This window comes from Pteropus alecto, unplaced genomic scaffold (genome assembly GCF_000325575.1).
Source record: "Pteropus alecto unplaced genomic scaffold, ASM32557v1 scaffold75, whole genome shotgun sequence".
NCBI classification, from domain to species: Eukaryota; Metazoa; Chordata; class Mammalia; order Chiroptera; family Pteropodidae; genus Pteropus; species Pteropus alecto.
Window position 1 is genome coordinate 19473382 of NW_006440638.1, and position 16450 is coordinate 19489831.

The following is a 16450-nucleotide window of genomic DNA, read 5'->3' on the forward strand; positions in this document are numbered from 1 at the left end:
TATGCTAGTATTATATTTATATATCTATATTTATATTATGTATATTATTTACATACTATTTATATTTATAGATATAAATCCCAGGCTTGGCTCTTTCTGCGATGCCTCTTAAGCATCTCGGTAATAAATTATTGGGAGTTTAGATGCGCAATAGGAAGCTGAAATACTAAGGGTATCTCTTTTCTAGCCTGATGCATTGAAATAGTCACAAGTCTGGCATTGCATTTTAATTTTTCACTGTAGTAAAGAGGTATGTGTATGTTTGCCGTTGCCTTATATCTCTGTTGTCTGTGCTGATTTCTGGATTATGCTCACTTATTGGGTATATAAAATGAACAGTTGAGCCCACAACAAAGAAACCTCAATTTCTTTCCATTGGAGTGTTCTGGCTTTAGAAAAAAAAGACATTTGAAATCCTCTGTGACAAAGATCTGCTGTCACGCTTGGTAAGCTTAGCATTTCAGCTGAATCCAAGGCTTTATGTCTTCATTAAAGAAGGTTTTTAAATGAAATGGAGAGAGGCATTTGAGAAAGGTTGGCTCCTAATTTGTTTGTGTAACTCACATGGGCCAGGTTCTTTGAAGGGCATTAGAACAGCTCCATCAGAAGTGAATGGATTTGTGGGTGACAAAGGGTAGGTTACTTCTGAGGGGTGCAGTTTTGTAACTAGAGGCAGAATGACAGTCTTATAGAAAGAAGGAATCGTGACCAATCCAGTGGAGTGTTGAGTACCCTTGGAATATAGCGTCTATGTTAGTCATTTTTCAGCTGCCAACACATGGGTGCCAGTGCCAGGCACCTGGCCGGATGGTGCTAGGGTAGCTCTTTTAGTTCTGCCAAACATATGGTGAACATTTGGAAAGAAGTTTGCCAGGTCAGCCTGCTCCATGGTGGTCACCACTTGTGCAAATAGTTTACTGTACACCTGCTTTTCTGTGGAAAATTTCCTATTAGTGGAGCCTGATGTTAAGGTGAAAAGAGGCCCAGGAAGCACAAATCAAGCCACAAAGTGGCATTGCCCATGCTTAGAGCCAAAGCTGGGCCTAGCTGTTCTGGCTGGCCTCTCTGCCTTCACCTCACTGAGTCTGGACTTCCTGTGTCTTCACCTGATTGTCATTCTTCTGAGTCTGGCAAAAAGTAACTGCTGAACAAGGGTGATGTGACCCAATGAATCATCCAATTCCTTCCTCTTCTTTTCTAGCACTTGTATCTCTAGTACTAGAGGAAGAGAGCTTCACCCTCTTTTCCACTTCATCTTTTGCTCTCTCTTCGGGCACTTCCTCTCTTTGCTTCAGTCGCTGGTCTTCAACCAGTTCACAGACGATGCAGATACCTCTGTCTTTCCTCTGTTTGCACTTGCATGATCCCTCTCTGCTTAATTGTCACCTCCTCAGAGAAGTCTTCCCTGACTTTTCTGTGTAGTTCTCTCTCGTGGTAGTAACAGGTTTGATTACTTACTAGTTGCCTGCCTTCTCTTCTAGCATGTAAGCCTGCCAAGGGTACTAAGCCTCATCTAGCTTGCTCATCACTGCACAGTGTAATACACTGTGCCAACACATGGTAGACATAGTACAGTTTATTGAATAATTGAACGAGTTCTGCAGAGAAACAAGCTTCCAATGCTTGGGATTTTATCTTGAGGGCCCAGTTGTTGCTGCCTAGACCATTGTGTTGAGCAGGATTCTGAGGCCCTGTTTGTGGTGGTGTGTTTCTGGTTACATACTGTATGTTGGCTTCTTGCAGTACAGACATTCCCCCTTCCTTAAGAATAGCTATCTTGCCTGGACCATGCTTCTAAAGGTTCTATAAGTTGTCTTTGATATAAGAAGCCATAGTGTATATGAAACAAAATGTTTAGCAGGTTCAAACAAAGCCAGAAATTAGCCCTTTGCCTTTTCCCTTTCTTTATTCTGAGTTCCACAGTTTGACATCACTCTAGGAATAAAGGAGAACACTCTTGCTCAAGCACCAGTATCCCAAACAGGGGAAAGGCTTACAGAATATGATTGGCTAAGAAAATTGCTTTTTGAATAAATGTTTCCTTCGAAGTTTGCTCCATCAGGACCTTCCTTTCCAAAGGACTTTTACTTCATTTCTCGATGAGCATGTTTTTAGAAATAGGAGGCCTGAGGAAATCAAACTGGTAAAAGTTTGTAGTCTCTGTGGTTTCTACAATTTCCTACCCATTGAAAAACCGGTAAAGCTCAGACGCGATGGAGCCTGGGACAAGGTGTTGGTCATCAGCCATTATTTACTGAAACCTCCCTGAGAGATACCAGCCCTTCCAGATGAGGCACCCGGCTCGGCTGGACCGTGATCCCAGCATAGTGATTGATCTTTAGTTGAAACTTTGATTTTCTTTGCTGCTTTAGCAACCGTGTTTTCAAAAATGTTAAGCAAAGGAAAGTTCCCAAGAATTTACAAAGTGGATCAATGAGTGCAGTAGGAGCCAGCAAACTATATTTCTAATCCAGACAAATACTGTTTCTAATTAGCCATGTGATGTTGGTTGAATGATATAAGTTTCTAAGAAATGTGGGTGTCTCATCTGGAAAGTAGGAATGATGCACTTGCACAGCAAATAAGTCTGGAGGGAAAGTGCAACTTAGTGACACATTTGACAAATGCTTCTTGAAAACCTAGCTACTGGGTGTCAGACATAGTATCCAGTGAGAATATAAAGATGGATGTTACTGTGATTTGGTGATATCTACCATAAACAGGGGAGCTAAGCAGGAGGCTTTTTACCAAATGAGCTATTGTTGAGGGCTTATTATAATCTGAAAAGCAATGAACTGCTGGGTGAATACAATTGATTGCATGCTGAACCCTGGTGGTCAAGCTGTTACCATATGAGCTTTTCATCTGAAATGCTAAGCCCACGTGTTAGGCAGGACCAGTCTCATCCCTTGTAAACATGAGGCTCGCTAGAGTAAGCTATGAAGGAAATTTCAGCAACAGGGTGTCCTAAGTCAAGCTTGTGTCTCACTCTGTGTCGATAATCCTCAAATGGAGTGACTCTCATATTAAGCCCCTCATAACCTGGTTTCCAAGTCCTGCTCTCTAACTCCCCTGACGTCACGTAAGCAAGTTCTAAACTGTGGCTAGCCAGGAGGCTACTGTGCAGCAGATCCAGGAGGCCCTTTCTCTAACCTTCCTCAGATTTCATGTTAGCCTCCCTGATTGCTCCCCCTACAGGAAGTTAATCTTTCGATGTTTTAGTTCATTGAAATCAACTCTGCACAGGACCAGAAGTTGGGGTTGCTTTTTTTCTGAGCTGCTCCTAACAAGCTTCTGATGAAAATTTGCAAACTTTAATGTCCAACATTAAAAGCAATTTGATTTCCTCAGGCCTCCTATTTCTAAATTAAAGCAATTTTCAGATGGTAGCTATGAGTTGCCCACCTTGGTGTGTACAGATTATATAGGGTATATAGGATGCCGAGAATACCATTCACAGTATAGTCAGTTGAATAATATCTGGTCCAAATTGTGATGCTGGCAAAGTCTCATTTGCTGCTTTGGCAATCGGCTTGACAATGCGATACTTTAATGTATAATTGGATAAGCATTTAGGTTCTGCTATAGTGTAGTGGTTTGGCATAATTATTTTCCAGTGCTATGATTTTCTAGTTAATAAATACTATTGGGGGTTACAAATTCTTAAACATCAACACTCTATACCCCTTGAAAGTAGGATGCCATTAATTAATATAAGAGCTGATTTCAGCATTTTGGCCCCACTGGCAGCACTAAAAACACTTTTGCTTTTACTCAGGCAAGTTGGGCTTTAGTCAAAGCTTTGGCAACTAATCAAATGATGAATGCTCTGTTGGTTTCCAGAATTTCTCTACACAAAGGGAAAAGAACTGGACTTTGGGAACTTCACAGTAAATTGAAGGAACCAGTGGTAATTTGGTTGTACTTAGAGGTCTCCCATTTAGCACTTGATCTAGGCTTCCAGTTGACATGATCCCTCACATAGGGAGTAAAAAGGAAGGCATTTAACATATTTTTGCGCACACACACAAAAAAATGATGAACCTTAAGGAAGCAAATGTGATGGCCAGGGGTTGGTGGCATACTTTTTTTTTTTCCGTATCAAGTCAAAGCATGAGGTGATCACTCATTAGGACACTAAGAAAGCCTGAGGTGGGTGACTATCTGCTCAATAATACTTAGAGAAAAAATGTTTGGTGTTTAGGGAGGATATGTATGCTCAAAGGATACTACATGTGTGTGTGACAGAGAGAGAGACAACATCTAAAATCATGAAATGTAACTCAACACCAATCTACAAGGTCCAGGAAGGCTGCTTGGGAACTTAGAGACTTTGAGAAGTGTGCGATTGAAGATAGGCGCATATCTGGTAGGGAGAGAGTGATTTTCTTCACTAGTTTGATCAGCCCTGAGCAGGGGAGCCAGGACCAATGTGTGCTTTACTAAATGCCAGGAAGGAAGCCATCAGAGGCAAAGGTCTGTCTACACGGAGGGACCGAGCCCCACTCACAAACTGCACACAGCGCCACTAATTTATCACTACACTGGCTTATGGGGCGACTGAGCACCCCTATGTTCCTCTCCTCATCCACATCACACCAGCTCCCATCACTTCTTGTCTGGCTGCTGAAATAGCTCTCTCTCTCTAATTCATTCTCCAGGCCACTTTTTATGAAAAATTCTTCTAGTCCTTTTACTGCCCTGCTTGTAACCCTTTAATATCTTCTTTACACCAAAAATAACATCCAGATTTCTTAGTCATCCCCTCAGGCTGCAAATGATCTTCCCTCACTATTCTAGCCAGTTACTCAACCACCAAGCTTCCTTTTTTCCTGGTCGCTCTATACTTGCTGTTCCCTCTGCTTGCAATACCCTTTTTCCCAGGTCTTCGCTTCAGGGATTTCTAATCACTCTTGACGTCTCACCTTAAATGTCACCTCTTTAATGAAGCCTTCCTCCACAACTCCTACCCAAAGCTTTACCATCCCTGCAGATCGTTATGATTCTTTTTTTTAGAGCTATTATAACATGAAAGGATTTTGACTTCCGAAATCTGTCCAAAAAATTCTGAAGCATCCTACAATTCAGCACAATAGAAGCAACCACACCCAGCACGATAGAAAGCCCACACTCCAGCCTCACATATCTAGTCACTTCTCTCACTTCAGCTGTACTTTGCACCTCTAGACCATCTCCCAAGGCTAAAGCCATGTTTAATGCCATATTTCCCACACTGTTTTACTTAATATTTTTTTGAATTGACTTTTATTTTTAACTTAGGTATATCTACTTTAAAAATCTTGAGATGATAAGAAATGGGAGATAACCCTTAAAATAAACATAATCTGAACAAAGCAATCTTATCATACTCTAGCTAGAACTGGATGGCTCCACTCTTTCTGTTAGAGGTCCTGTTGGTACCATGTTAAAGACATGCTAGTACCAGCTGAGACTTTTTTTCATTAATCGTAAGAACAAATATGATTGAAAAAAGAATAACTTTCTCAATAGGACAGAGCTTTAGACTGTAGAACTGGAAGCCATCTTCTGAGCCACTGGGGTATGCGCCTCATCTTCAAGCACTGGAATGTTAAGACTTCTCTAAATGACAACTAGATTGTAACTCTCTTGAGAGATGGTCAGTCATGGCTAGAATGCCATGTCAGGACTTGTGAAAGAAAAGTGCTGTAAGTAGTTGGTGAAGCTGGCCAGGGGCATAAATTGCAGGAGGGCTGGCACACATTGTGTATTTGCTGAAGCTGTTCCCATTGCCTAGAAGAACCTTGTTCTTAAAATCTCATCCCCATTTTTTAAGTCCAGTGCAAATCCTCATTTTTGAAAGTCAACTCCAGACCCCTACCCCAGCAAGAATTATTCTGAGAGCACTATGATAGAATTTATAATCCAGTACTTATACTAAAACTGACTTATATTCAAATCATGTATGTATGTATCTCTCTGTCCTGTTGTGTGGTGAAACCCTGGAAGGCAAAGGTTTTTGGCTTATTAATCTTTATGGCTTTCATAAGACCAAGAGCAGTGCCTACAATGTATCATGTGCTCATCAAATTCCTGTTGGCTAAATTGAAAGTAGTAACAGAGAAGTGAATCTAAAAAATAAGGATTTACTTCTCTATTCATTGAAATTATTTTCATTTCCATACTTTATATAAACACCTGTCTGAACAAAACCAACCCATAAGAAATGGTTTATTTAAGCTCTCTGTTCTTTATATTGTTTCGTAAAACTAATAACGATGAAAGATATTAATGTATTTTATAACACCCATTTGCTTCTTTAAGAAGTAGCTTTAAATTGTTTTTACCCCTTTTGAAGATAATTTGGCATTTTACTAGATTAGTTCCATATTCTGGGGAAAAAAAAGACATTTAAATTATTGTGAATCATTCCTCCTACTAAATTCCATTACGGAGCTCTAAAAATGTCAATAGCCAAGACAGTTTGAGCATTACATCTGGGAATTACCCCCATATACCTCGTGATAACATACTCAATGCGCAGGAAGGAGCACAATGTCATAATCCACACATATCAGTCTTTTGGTTAGAAATCTTGTTAACACTACCTTCCCCAAGAATCATTTCAGGCAGATAAAATGAAATGACTACATTTAATTTTTTTTTTTTTTTAATCTCTTTCCAAAGCTGTATAGAAATAGAATTCACTTTGAGGAGCCATCACAGACTTGAGTCTGTTGAATGTGCATAAAGACTGGTTCAAGTTTTTGCAAACTTCATAACTTTGGCACGCGCTTTCCCCCAAAGAACCAAGTGTCTGTAAAAACAGTTTTAACTGTTTCTGTTGCACTTGGAGAAGGAAAGGAATATGTATTACGTCAGCAGTGGTGTTGAGCATTTTCACAGTTTAACTTACGTGATTTAACTACAGGGAGGAGAACTGTAGTGCATTGAATTCCATACACTGTCAGTTGGAAGAAGCTTTGTTATTTTATGTACTACTAAGAAAGAAAAACACTGCCAATTAAATTATGACACACCATTGATTTTAGGACAGGCCTTGATTTCAGAGATGTTAAAATGTGAAAAAGAGTACATCTTAGAACTGCTAAACCATAACATTTAAACAGCGTTGGTGATTTACTCTATATGTCATGAAATAATAATCAGCCCTGGAGCATACAAAATGCTAGCCTTGAATTTGATCTTCCTTTGGAGAGTATCCTCTGTCTGTTCCAGGATTCAAAGCTAGGTAGGTTTGGGAATAACCCAAATGTAAGCCAAGTACTTCCTATGGTAACTTTCTATGGAATCTCCTAGATTGAATTGCCAAATAAAATACAGGAACTGCAGCTAAGTTTGAATTTCAGGTAAACGTGATTTTTTTTTTTTTTTTTAGTATAAGTATATCCCTAATACTACATGAAATATTCTAAAACAAATTAACTGAGTGTCTTGTATTTTTATTTGCTAAATTCTGCAACCATGCTGCCAGGGTCATTCCGACCGTATTTGACCTTACCGCATGCTTTCACTCTGGGACATTAACCTCTACCTGGGAAGAACTTCCATTCATACCTTATTCACTCCTTACTACAACCCTGAGAGGGATCATTACAGGTTATTTTAGAACTACAAGAGCTAAATTTTCTCCTCAGACTTGAATGTCTCATTAGATTAGTTGGTTTGTAATGCTTTCACAGGGTAGTTAAGTTCCAAAAGATACAGGTCATTGGGGAACCATGAAAAGAGTAAAGGCACTTTTACCCCTGGAAACAACCTCTGGGGATTGGTCAGTGTTCACTGTCAAGGGGACAGTGTATCTATTATCATTATCATCATCATCATCATAGGAGTAGTAGCAACAGCAGCAGCAGCAAACAAACACTAAGCACCACTTACTACATGCCAGGCACATCACTACTCACTTCTCTTTTTACAGAGGGGGAAAGTGAAGCACAAAGAATTTAGGGCTCTCGCCCTTCTCACTGTTAAAGTCCGGCCCCTAACTTCATATTCTTAGCCCTTGCTGGATGCTCCTTAGGTAATCCCCTCTCCCTCATCGGTCATTATTATTACACTATTTCTCTGTGAAACTAAGTTGGCTCTCAAAAGCCTTTGAAACTAGGTTAGCCCCTCCCAGCATCTTTTCCTTTGGGAATGCCCATCTTACTCATAATTATCCAATAGGCATCTACCTTTCTTACCTGGGTGCCCCATAAGGACACTAAAGGGATCTGTCTGGTTCATTGATATAGGGCCAGAGCTGGCCTCTAGCATTGCAGGGAAAGAAGAAAAATCTTGTATATTAATAAGTAGTCACTGCCTTTCACTATGGACAGCCAAAGGTAATTTAGAAGGTTTATCTGAAGTGAAACTCCAAATTAAAGATTGCCAAGGCAAATAGTGCCTTTTGGGTAATCTGCTGTTTAGGATCATTAGGGCTTTTCCCTGTTAGCCTGGCAAAGGCTTCCAGCCACCAGGTTCTTGGGGTGTCTTAGGAAAGCAGAACTTTACTCCAAACCAAAACATGTTTAATTTCCAAGTCACCCGGGTAGCTCTTCCAGGACACGAGTCTTGCCTGCGAGGGCCTTTCCTGTGTTTCTCATTATTCAAAGGTTCCTGAACTAGATCAGTATCCTAGTGAAGTTGGGACAAGCCCTGTGGCCCACTCCTTTGACAGGGCTCGAATAAAAGAAAGGCAGTTCTAGAACAGAGTTTTCAAAGGCTAGCCTCAGCATTCTTGATAGGGTCGTAAACAATGGGCTTAAAGACAGAGGTATTATCTCTGTATGTGTATGGACTCTATACACATACATACACACATACTTGTTTTTTGTTCCCACTGACCCCAATGCAGTGCTTCTCAACATCTTAGTGCATCTTGGATTTGCCTGGGAAATTTGAAAAAAAATCCCCAAACCAGGGCTGCCCCCAGACCAATGAAATCAGAATCCTTAAGGTGGAGCCAGGCATCAGTAGTTTTTAAAGTTCTCCATGTGATTCCAGTGGCCAGCCAGGGTTGAGTATGGCTGTTCTAAGGAAAACCATAGGCTTCCATCCAGGGCATTTAGGAAAGAAACCTCTAAGTTTTGAAAACTATGTACAACAGAGCTTTTCAACTATGATTAGTTGTTGTTTTATTTATTTCCTATTTCCCATAAACAGCTTCTAAGCGTTGGCACAACGTTGCCATCTGTAAGGCATATGACAATAACAGACGGTCGCCTAATAACCAGAAAGGCATTAACGTTTGTTTGCAGGCTCTAAATTATTTAGATTCATCTGTTATGATCTGCGTTGATGAGGCCACTTAATGCTTGATTTCTGTGTCTTCCAATGGCAGTACAGGAAATGAGAAGGCCATATTTTCTGAGCTTTGCATTGTTCTTTGTCATCCTACTGAATTCTTATAAGATGGATTTATAACAGACCTAAAGCTAGTATCAAAATGAAAATTAGTTGTTGAGTAGAAAAATAGCAATCCCGTTTGACTTGCCTGTAGCAATTGCGCCACATTTGCCTCTGCGAGAAAGGAAATGACTTCTTAATGTGGTTTTCTTCCACAAAGGAGAATTAAATCTATGTGGCAAAATGTAAAACCAGTGTGCTGGCAGCCAGATTATGAAGGGAAGATCCACGATCCTTGTAAACAGATTTGTGGCCTGATTATGTGCTAATGAACCTCCTTTAGGCTCAAACTTTCTGAGTGGACACGTAGCTCAGCCGGAGAGCCAGGCTGTGGCCCGCTCACTGTTTTGCTTTCTGTATCCAAGTTTGCTCCGAAATAATGGGGAAGTTTCTCCGTCTGCTGCAAGCTGCCAGGGTAGGGGACTCTGGGTTAGAGTTAGAATGATTTTGGTCTGAAATAGCAAATTCCACTACTTTAGTTGACAGACTTTTTCCTGAGTCAGCAAGATTCTTTTCAAGGATCTGACTTTTGGGTAAATGTAACTGATAGGGTGGAGCACAGTCTGTGGAACTGCCTACTCTTTAGCTGTACTACAGTTCCTCTAGGATGGACGGAAAGGCAAAAGTTGTTGGGAACAACCCTGCCAATACCACTGGGTGACCCTGACAAGCGACTGAACTTCCTGGGACCTTAATTTCTTCCTCGGTAAGATGGAGCTAACTAGTACCTATCTTGTGTGTGAGTTTTCATAAGGATTAAGTGGAAAAAAAAATGCACAATGAAATACATATCAAAGAAATGGCCCTTTGCACCCTAAACACTAGCCATCATTGGTGTTATTAAATCATTTGCCTCCTCAAATAGCAACACAAAATAGTACACTGTGCATCCTGCGAAGATGTTAAAACTTTAGCATTTTATAATGTACAGAGCCACACAGGAATAACAAATTTATTTAATAAAACTGAACTGCAGTAGATGAAGAGGGAAAATTGAGCTCTTCTAATAGAGAGTTCTAAGAACATCCTCTCTGATAGTAAAATTTTATTTACTACATATGTAAATCTGAAACATACACAAGATGTTTTTAAAATGAATATGGGTATCTGAAGACGATTTTTAAATGATTCCATGAAGACTAATTGTTCATTTTTTATTAAGTTCCTTCCTTCCTTCCTTCCTTCCTTCCCTCCCTCCTTCCTTCCTTCCTTCCTTCCTTCCCTCCCTCCTTCCTTCCTCCCTCCCTCCCTTCTTCCTTGTTTTCTTCCCTCTTTCACTTTTGCCTGCTTGAAGCCTCTAAATGGATTACTCTTATTTCTTAGTGCTCATGACCCTTGTGTTGTCATAAATGTGCTTGGGTTATTTTGGTTCACTGAACCAAACTGTTCAGCGCTTATATAAAAGAGGCTAAGCCAAAGAGAGTGATAAGTAAACCCCAGACCAGCTTGGACGAATGATCATGGGTAGGTGGCATACTTAATACCTTTAGTATCTGGTAAGTAAAATAAATGAATGATGCCAGCCAAAGCAGACGATTAGACAGTGGTAGGGATTATGGTAAATGGCAAGATGCCCCCTGAGTCTCAGCAAACAATTATAAGGCAGTGAACAGACCACAGTGTAGCCTAAGGCTAAAAATGTGGGTTTTTATGTGAAACCTCCTTGTATTCAAATCTTGGCAACTAATGCAATTAAGATACTCATCTCCCAGCCTTTGATTTGTAAATTCTGTTCAGCCACCCCACAACACTTGTTCAAGAAGATTCCAAGGACTTTAATGAGTTTATTCTTTTTTCTTCTCCAAAGCTCCAAAAGCATGACAAAGAGAAAGAGGACTCCCCAACCTTGTGGAGATCAGAAGAAGAAATGGCGGCAGAAGCTGCAGCACTGCGGGTCTACTTTCAGTGACTCAGGTAAAGACTGTACACTTCCTCATCACTGACACCCTCTAGGGGCCTCATAAAAGAGGCTCCCTGCCCAGGAAGAGGATGCAGAAAAGCAGCTGCACCAGCCTTCTAGGCTGGTGGCTGCAAAAGACATAAAAGCCAGAGAAAACTCTGACCCCTGAGGCACTTATTCCAAACTCTTAGTCCCCACCTCCTCCATAACTCTCCTATCTATCTGTTCGCTTCCTTCCAGGCCACCAATCAAATTTTCACAAAGCATCCCAAGATAGTTTGTAACAAACCTGATCATTTAAGAGGTCAAAACCCCTTAATGGAGTCATATCACTCTCAAGTCTCAAATTCCCCCGTCAACCAGCTCTCCCCGCTCCAGACAGGATCAGCCATGCCCAGGCCAGCTGCTATTTGGTAAATTGCCCTTTGTGTTTCTCTTTAGCTTCAGCTGCTAGGAAGCTCAGTCCGCAGGATGAGGTCAGGGTGAGAATGAATGATCACTTTTCATTAATGATGTTTGACAATTGGGAGATCATAGATTTAACATGCTAGTAGAAAATCTATAGTCAATCTCTTTTTTGGAATCTGTAAACACACCAAACTTTTATACAAAGGGCTCGTGGATCTTCTGAAATGTATTAGTAAATAAGGTTGACAGGAAATATTGGCCAAAAAAATTATTTGACGTTAATCTGAAATTCAAATTTAACTGGGCATCCTGTATTCATGGATCTTCTGAAATGTATTAGTAAATAAGCTTGACAGGAAATATTGGCCAAAAACTTATTTGATGTTAATCTGAAATTCAAATTTAACTGAGCATCCTGTATTTTATCTGGCATTTCTGTTACTAAACCTCCTTAGGGATTATGGACCCCAGAAAAAGAGCCTCTCCTCTAAATAATTTCTTTCCTTTTTGGAATTGTCTTCTTCATCTGGTCTGTGTAAATGTGTTTATATTATAAGCTGCCGAAGTAGTTCAGATACTAATTAAAAACATTATTAGTGAATACTAATAGCAATTGAATTACATAAAATTGTAGCAACTACTTAGTGATCATGATTTTCAGCTAGAAAACACATTCATTGTATTTCCTTTTTACTGTGAAATACAAACCCTTTTGAGTTAGTTTAACATATGTACATTTGATGGCCTTTTTCTCCCAACCTCCTTTTTAAAGTATTCTAATTACTTAGAGATCCAGTATCAAGTGTCTCTCCATTATTGTTCATGTAGTTATGCTCAGGCTCTTCCTTACATTCTAGAAAGCTTATTTCGTTCTCTCCTATCATTGGTTTGTGAGCTCTGCATTCAATTGCCTGAAGGAATATAGCGTGGTGTTAGTAGAGGCTCTCTTTTATATTTTATTTTTACCCTGTTCCCCTTCTCATTTCTTTTCTTTTTTTTTTCTTTTTTCTTTTAAGGATCAAGCTAGTTTACCTAAGAACGTAGGCCTAAGGGCATGACTGCAATCCTCTTTCTATTCCTTTTCTGAAAGCTAGGGTGTCATTTTGGAATGTCCCATCCAAATGGGGTCACTATTCTTCAGACTCAACTTCCTAGGCTGATTTTTCTCTTCCTGGGTTTCCAATGTAATGTATACTTTCAGGTAGAGGCAAGAAAGCTCTAGGCTTTTCCTGAGGCTTGCTGATTTGTAGATTCTGTTTTACAATGTACTTTCTAGACATTTTACGAGAGTTTAAACTTACCCAAGTTTCCTGTATGCTGTGCTTTGTCAGTTTTTGCTTCTCTCCTGTCTTGAGGCCTAGCATCTCCTGCCTCAGGTGAATCAACTTGCGTTACAAGTCTTTCCAGAAAGACAGTTACCTTAATCTGTACAAACTACTGGCACGTTGCCTGTGGGTTTTTAAATTAACTGACTTGTTTTTCTCTAAGGGCCTTTGTTTACTGACAAATCATCTTCAGTTTTCTGGGCAGTCAGATGTGGGAACTGAGACCAGGACAGGTCATGTGGGTTTCCCAGGAGTACACAATTAGTAATTGGAGGTGAGGGATTTAAACTTAGGATCCTTAGTTTTTTCCAGGAGCATCATCATTTCCTGTAGTGTAATGGGACCAAATATACCTCTCTTTACAGACAAAGGGGAAAGGAAACATTCTTTTTGGGAAAACTGCTTGTTGAGTTGGTCTACCTGGTTCTTTGACACCTACCCCTACCTTTTCAAAATGCATCTATATACCGAATGTTTATAAGATGTTAAGGGGTTCATGGAACTTATGAAATTTGTTAATAAATTGGGCTGTCATGCAATATTTGGACATACCCATACTTAGAAATTATTGTTTCTCTGAAATTCGAATAACCCTCTCCTCTCCAAGCTTCCCGATTATCCCCTCAGCAGCAAGCCAGTTTCAAGACTTTGATGGAGCTTATTCTGCAAGACCGCACAATTCACAACTCACAAAGGCAGCCTCCAAATTAATAATAACAGCAAAAGGTTAGAGATTTTCAAGATGCAGGTTCTATTATCATTCCTCTTACAGGTGATGAGAAGACAGACTCAGGGATGTGAAGGGTTATTCCAAGGGAAGTGGTAAATGATGGAGCTCAGGTTTAAGCCCCGACAGTCTAACCCCAAAGGCCATTCTCCTAGTTTTTCTGCTGCCAGCACCACCTCACTATCCCAGCTCCCCTCACTCCCTCCAAATATTCTCTTTAGCCTAGTCTGCTGGCCTCCCTAGTTCTACTGTGAAGAATTCCCTCTTCCTCTCCTGCTGGGCCTCCTTGCTTGCCTTGTTAATGCCACCGTCTCCGGCCACATCGCAGCCAGGTAGCAGGAGTCAGAATAGGCCTAACCTGTCACCACCTGCTGTCACTCACTTGCAAGTTGCTCCAGACAGTGCCGATTCCTGCATAGGCTGCTCACCCTCTTTTCTCCACCATTTGTCCACATGCCTAAGTAATATGACCTTGAGCAAGTACAGTGTTTCCCACATTTCATTCATTCCAATTTTGTCGTGATTTTTCTCTTTGTGTACTACCTAAGATATTGTTTACTTATTAGTTACTTGATTCACTTTTTAAATTTCAGCTCTTTTATCTTAAACTTTGTATCTTAGCCTCAATGAAGAACAAGTATTACTGTGAGTAGAAGCTAAGCATAAAAATAAACATAAACGAAAATGCCGATGAATGCCAGCTCTACCTATTTGCATGCCTATAGCTATCAGCACTGAGGTTTATTATCTCTCTCAACCAGAGAGGCTGGCCATCCTTAGAGAGGCATTTAATTCCAGCAACAAACTGAGACTCTATTTGACCTACACGAAAAGGATTAAAAGAATAAACTGCAGAGAGATTCATCATAGATCACCTAAAATTATCTGAAACTAGCAAATAATGCCCATCTTTCTTAGGAAAATAGCAATGGAGGTCAGAATTCAAACCCAGAGAAAGATGATCTACTTCAACCCCTAAACCAGTGCTCCCCATGTCTCTCACCAGGCACATGGGGGGAAACCAGAGGCAACTTCTCTAGAGATGGGAGGCTGCTCTCTGGTACCTGGCTGCAGGACACGAGGAAGGAAGCCCTACACCACACCCCACTTTTTCCCATAGGCATGTTCAGTCTCTAGGCTGATTGGATCTGTTTGCAAACACCCCTTCTCCTGGAAAACCAACTCCCAGGGCTTGGCTTTAACACTCAATATGCCGTTGGTCTTCCTCAGAAACCAACATATTGTAAAAGAGAATGTGCAAACCCATACCCAGACATGCCCTATCTAGGAAAATGGACTATAATGGGCAAAAAACTGCTCTCTACTGAATATTTGGCATGGAAATACTTAGCAAACCATTCAGTAAGTAGCAAACCCTGTTCTATATCTTCTTTATGTATAAACCTAGGTTAATCCTCTGCATGACAAGACTGCCATAGGATCACAATTACAAACACTCCCAAACTATCAACTGTTTCCTTAGCCATCAGGGCACTAACATTAGGTTAGTTATGTAGAAGAATTCTCTTGATCTTCCCATATAACCCTGCAGGATATTTTGGTGTTTTGACCACTCTCTGTATCTTTTGCCTAGCAAAAAATTACTTTCAATTGCAGTTTCTTAAACAATAGTGAAAAACAGACATTGTCTTCACCATGCGCAGGAAAAGCCAACAGTCTAAGAGGTACTGAATGAAACTACAGTTGTCTCACTCTCCAGCTGACAGATCCCCGATGAGGTTGGCAATCCTTTGGTTCCAGGAAACCAACATCTGCCTTCTGCTTAGGTGAATTTGTGCATCACCTCCCCACACACTGACCTGAGTTTGAGAGAAGGGTTTTGCGATGGCTCTTTTAGTCTGAGTTCTAAGTCACGTTAGATGACATTGGATCTGCATTCCTTACCTAATCTTGCATCCTTCCTGGACCATAATTCTTTATTTAGGCACTTAACACTTGGGCTTGCTGCCTCTACACACCCATGTTACATTTCCTACTTAATTTTAAAGCACTTATGTGTGTACTGGTGGTAGAAGACTTTATCATCTCCCTGTCCCCATTCCCACCCCATGTTGGAAGTGAGTGGGGCGTGTTGTTTGTAAAATATGCACGCACCACGCATAACTGAAAGAAAGTCAGAGCAGGGCAGGTTTCCACACTGTTGTGTCAGCAGAGTTCATGTGTAATTCATCAAACTCTCCTCTGCGTGTGCCATTATTTTATAGATAATTGGTTGCCTCTCATTTACTCATAACAGAGCCTTGCAATTTCAAAGCAACTGAGTCAGCCCAAAACAGCATTATTACTAGTTACAGATACACTGTCAAGGCAAAATTTTGACACTGGAGTTTTTGAAAAATCACCGTGATTTCAGTCGCTGGACCACACTAACATTATAATTATGGACAGAAGTGAACAAGAAACAACAGATTGGCTCAGTGAGTGTGTGCTCTGGTCACTGAATTGTACCTTTTAAAATCTACCCTACCAGCCTAGAAAAGTACTCAACCTTCTCAGAGAGGATCTACTCTCATCCCAGCAGCCTGTAATGAAAAAGGCCCAGGGAGCGGATCATAGTGCTCTCATGTTTTCTTAGGGGAAAGGGCAGGGTTAACTTCAGCTCCTTGACCAGTTCAATCCTAAACCCACTAGGTAATCCCTACGTAGGGGTATCATCAATACCAATGAAAGCATTTGCTA

The 16450-nt window shown here is 40.5% G+C and overlaps 1 protein-coding gene across 6 annotated transcripts in view; it reads left to right on the plus strand.

Annotated features, from left to right (window-relative positions):
* The window catches only part of FHIT (fragile histidine triad), a 1286618-nt gene that overhangs the window by 1253448 nt on the left and 16720 nt on the right, over positions 1 to 16450 (plus strand). For all 6 annotated transcript variants that reach the window (XM_015593668.2, XM_015593670.2, XM_006917499.3 and 3 more), the window contains one exon: positions 11198 to 11304. In XM_015593668.2, the coding sequence (XP_015449154.1) occupies positions 11198 to 11299 (102 nt within the window). In that variant the 3' untranslated portion in view covers positions 11300 to 11304. The remainder of the gene's footprint in view (positions 1 to 11197; positions 11305 to 16450) is intronic.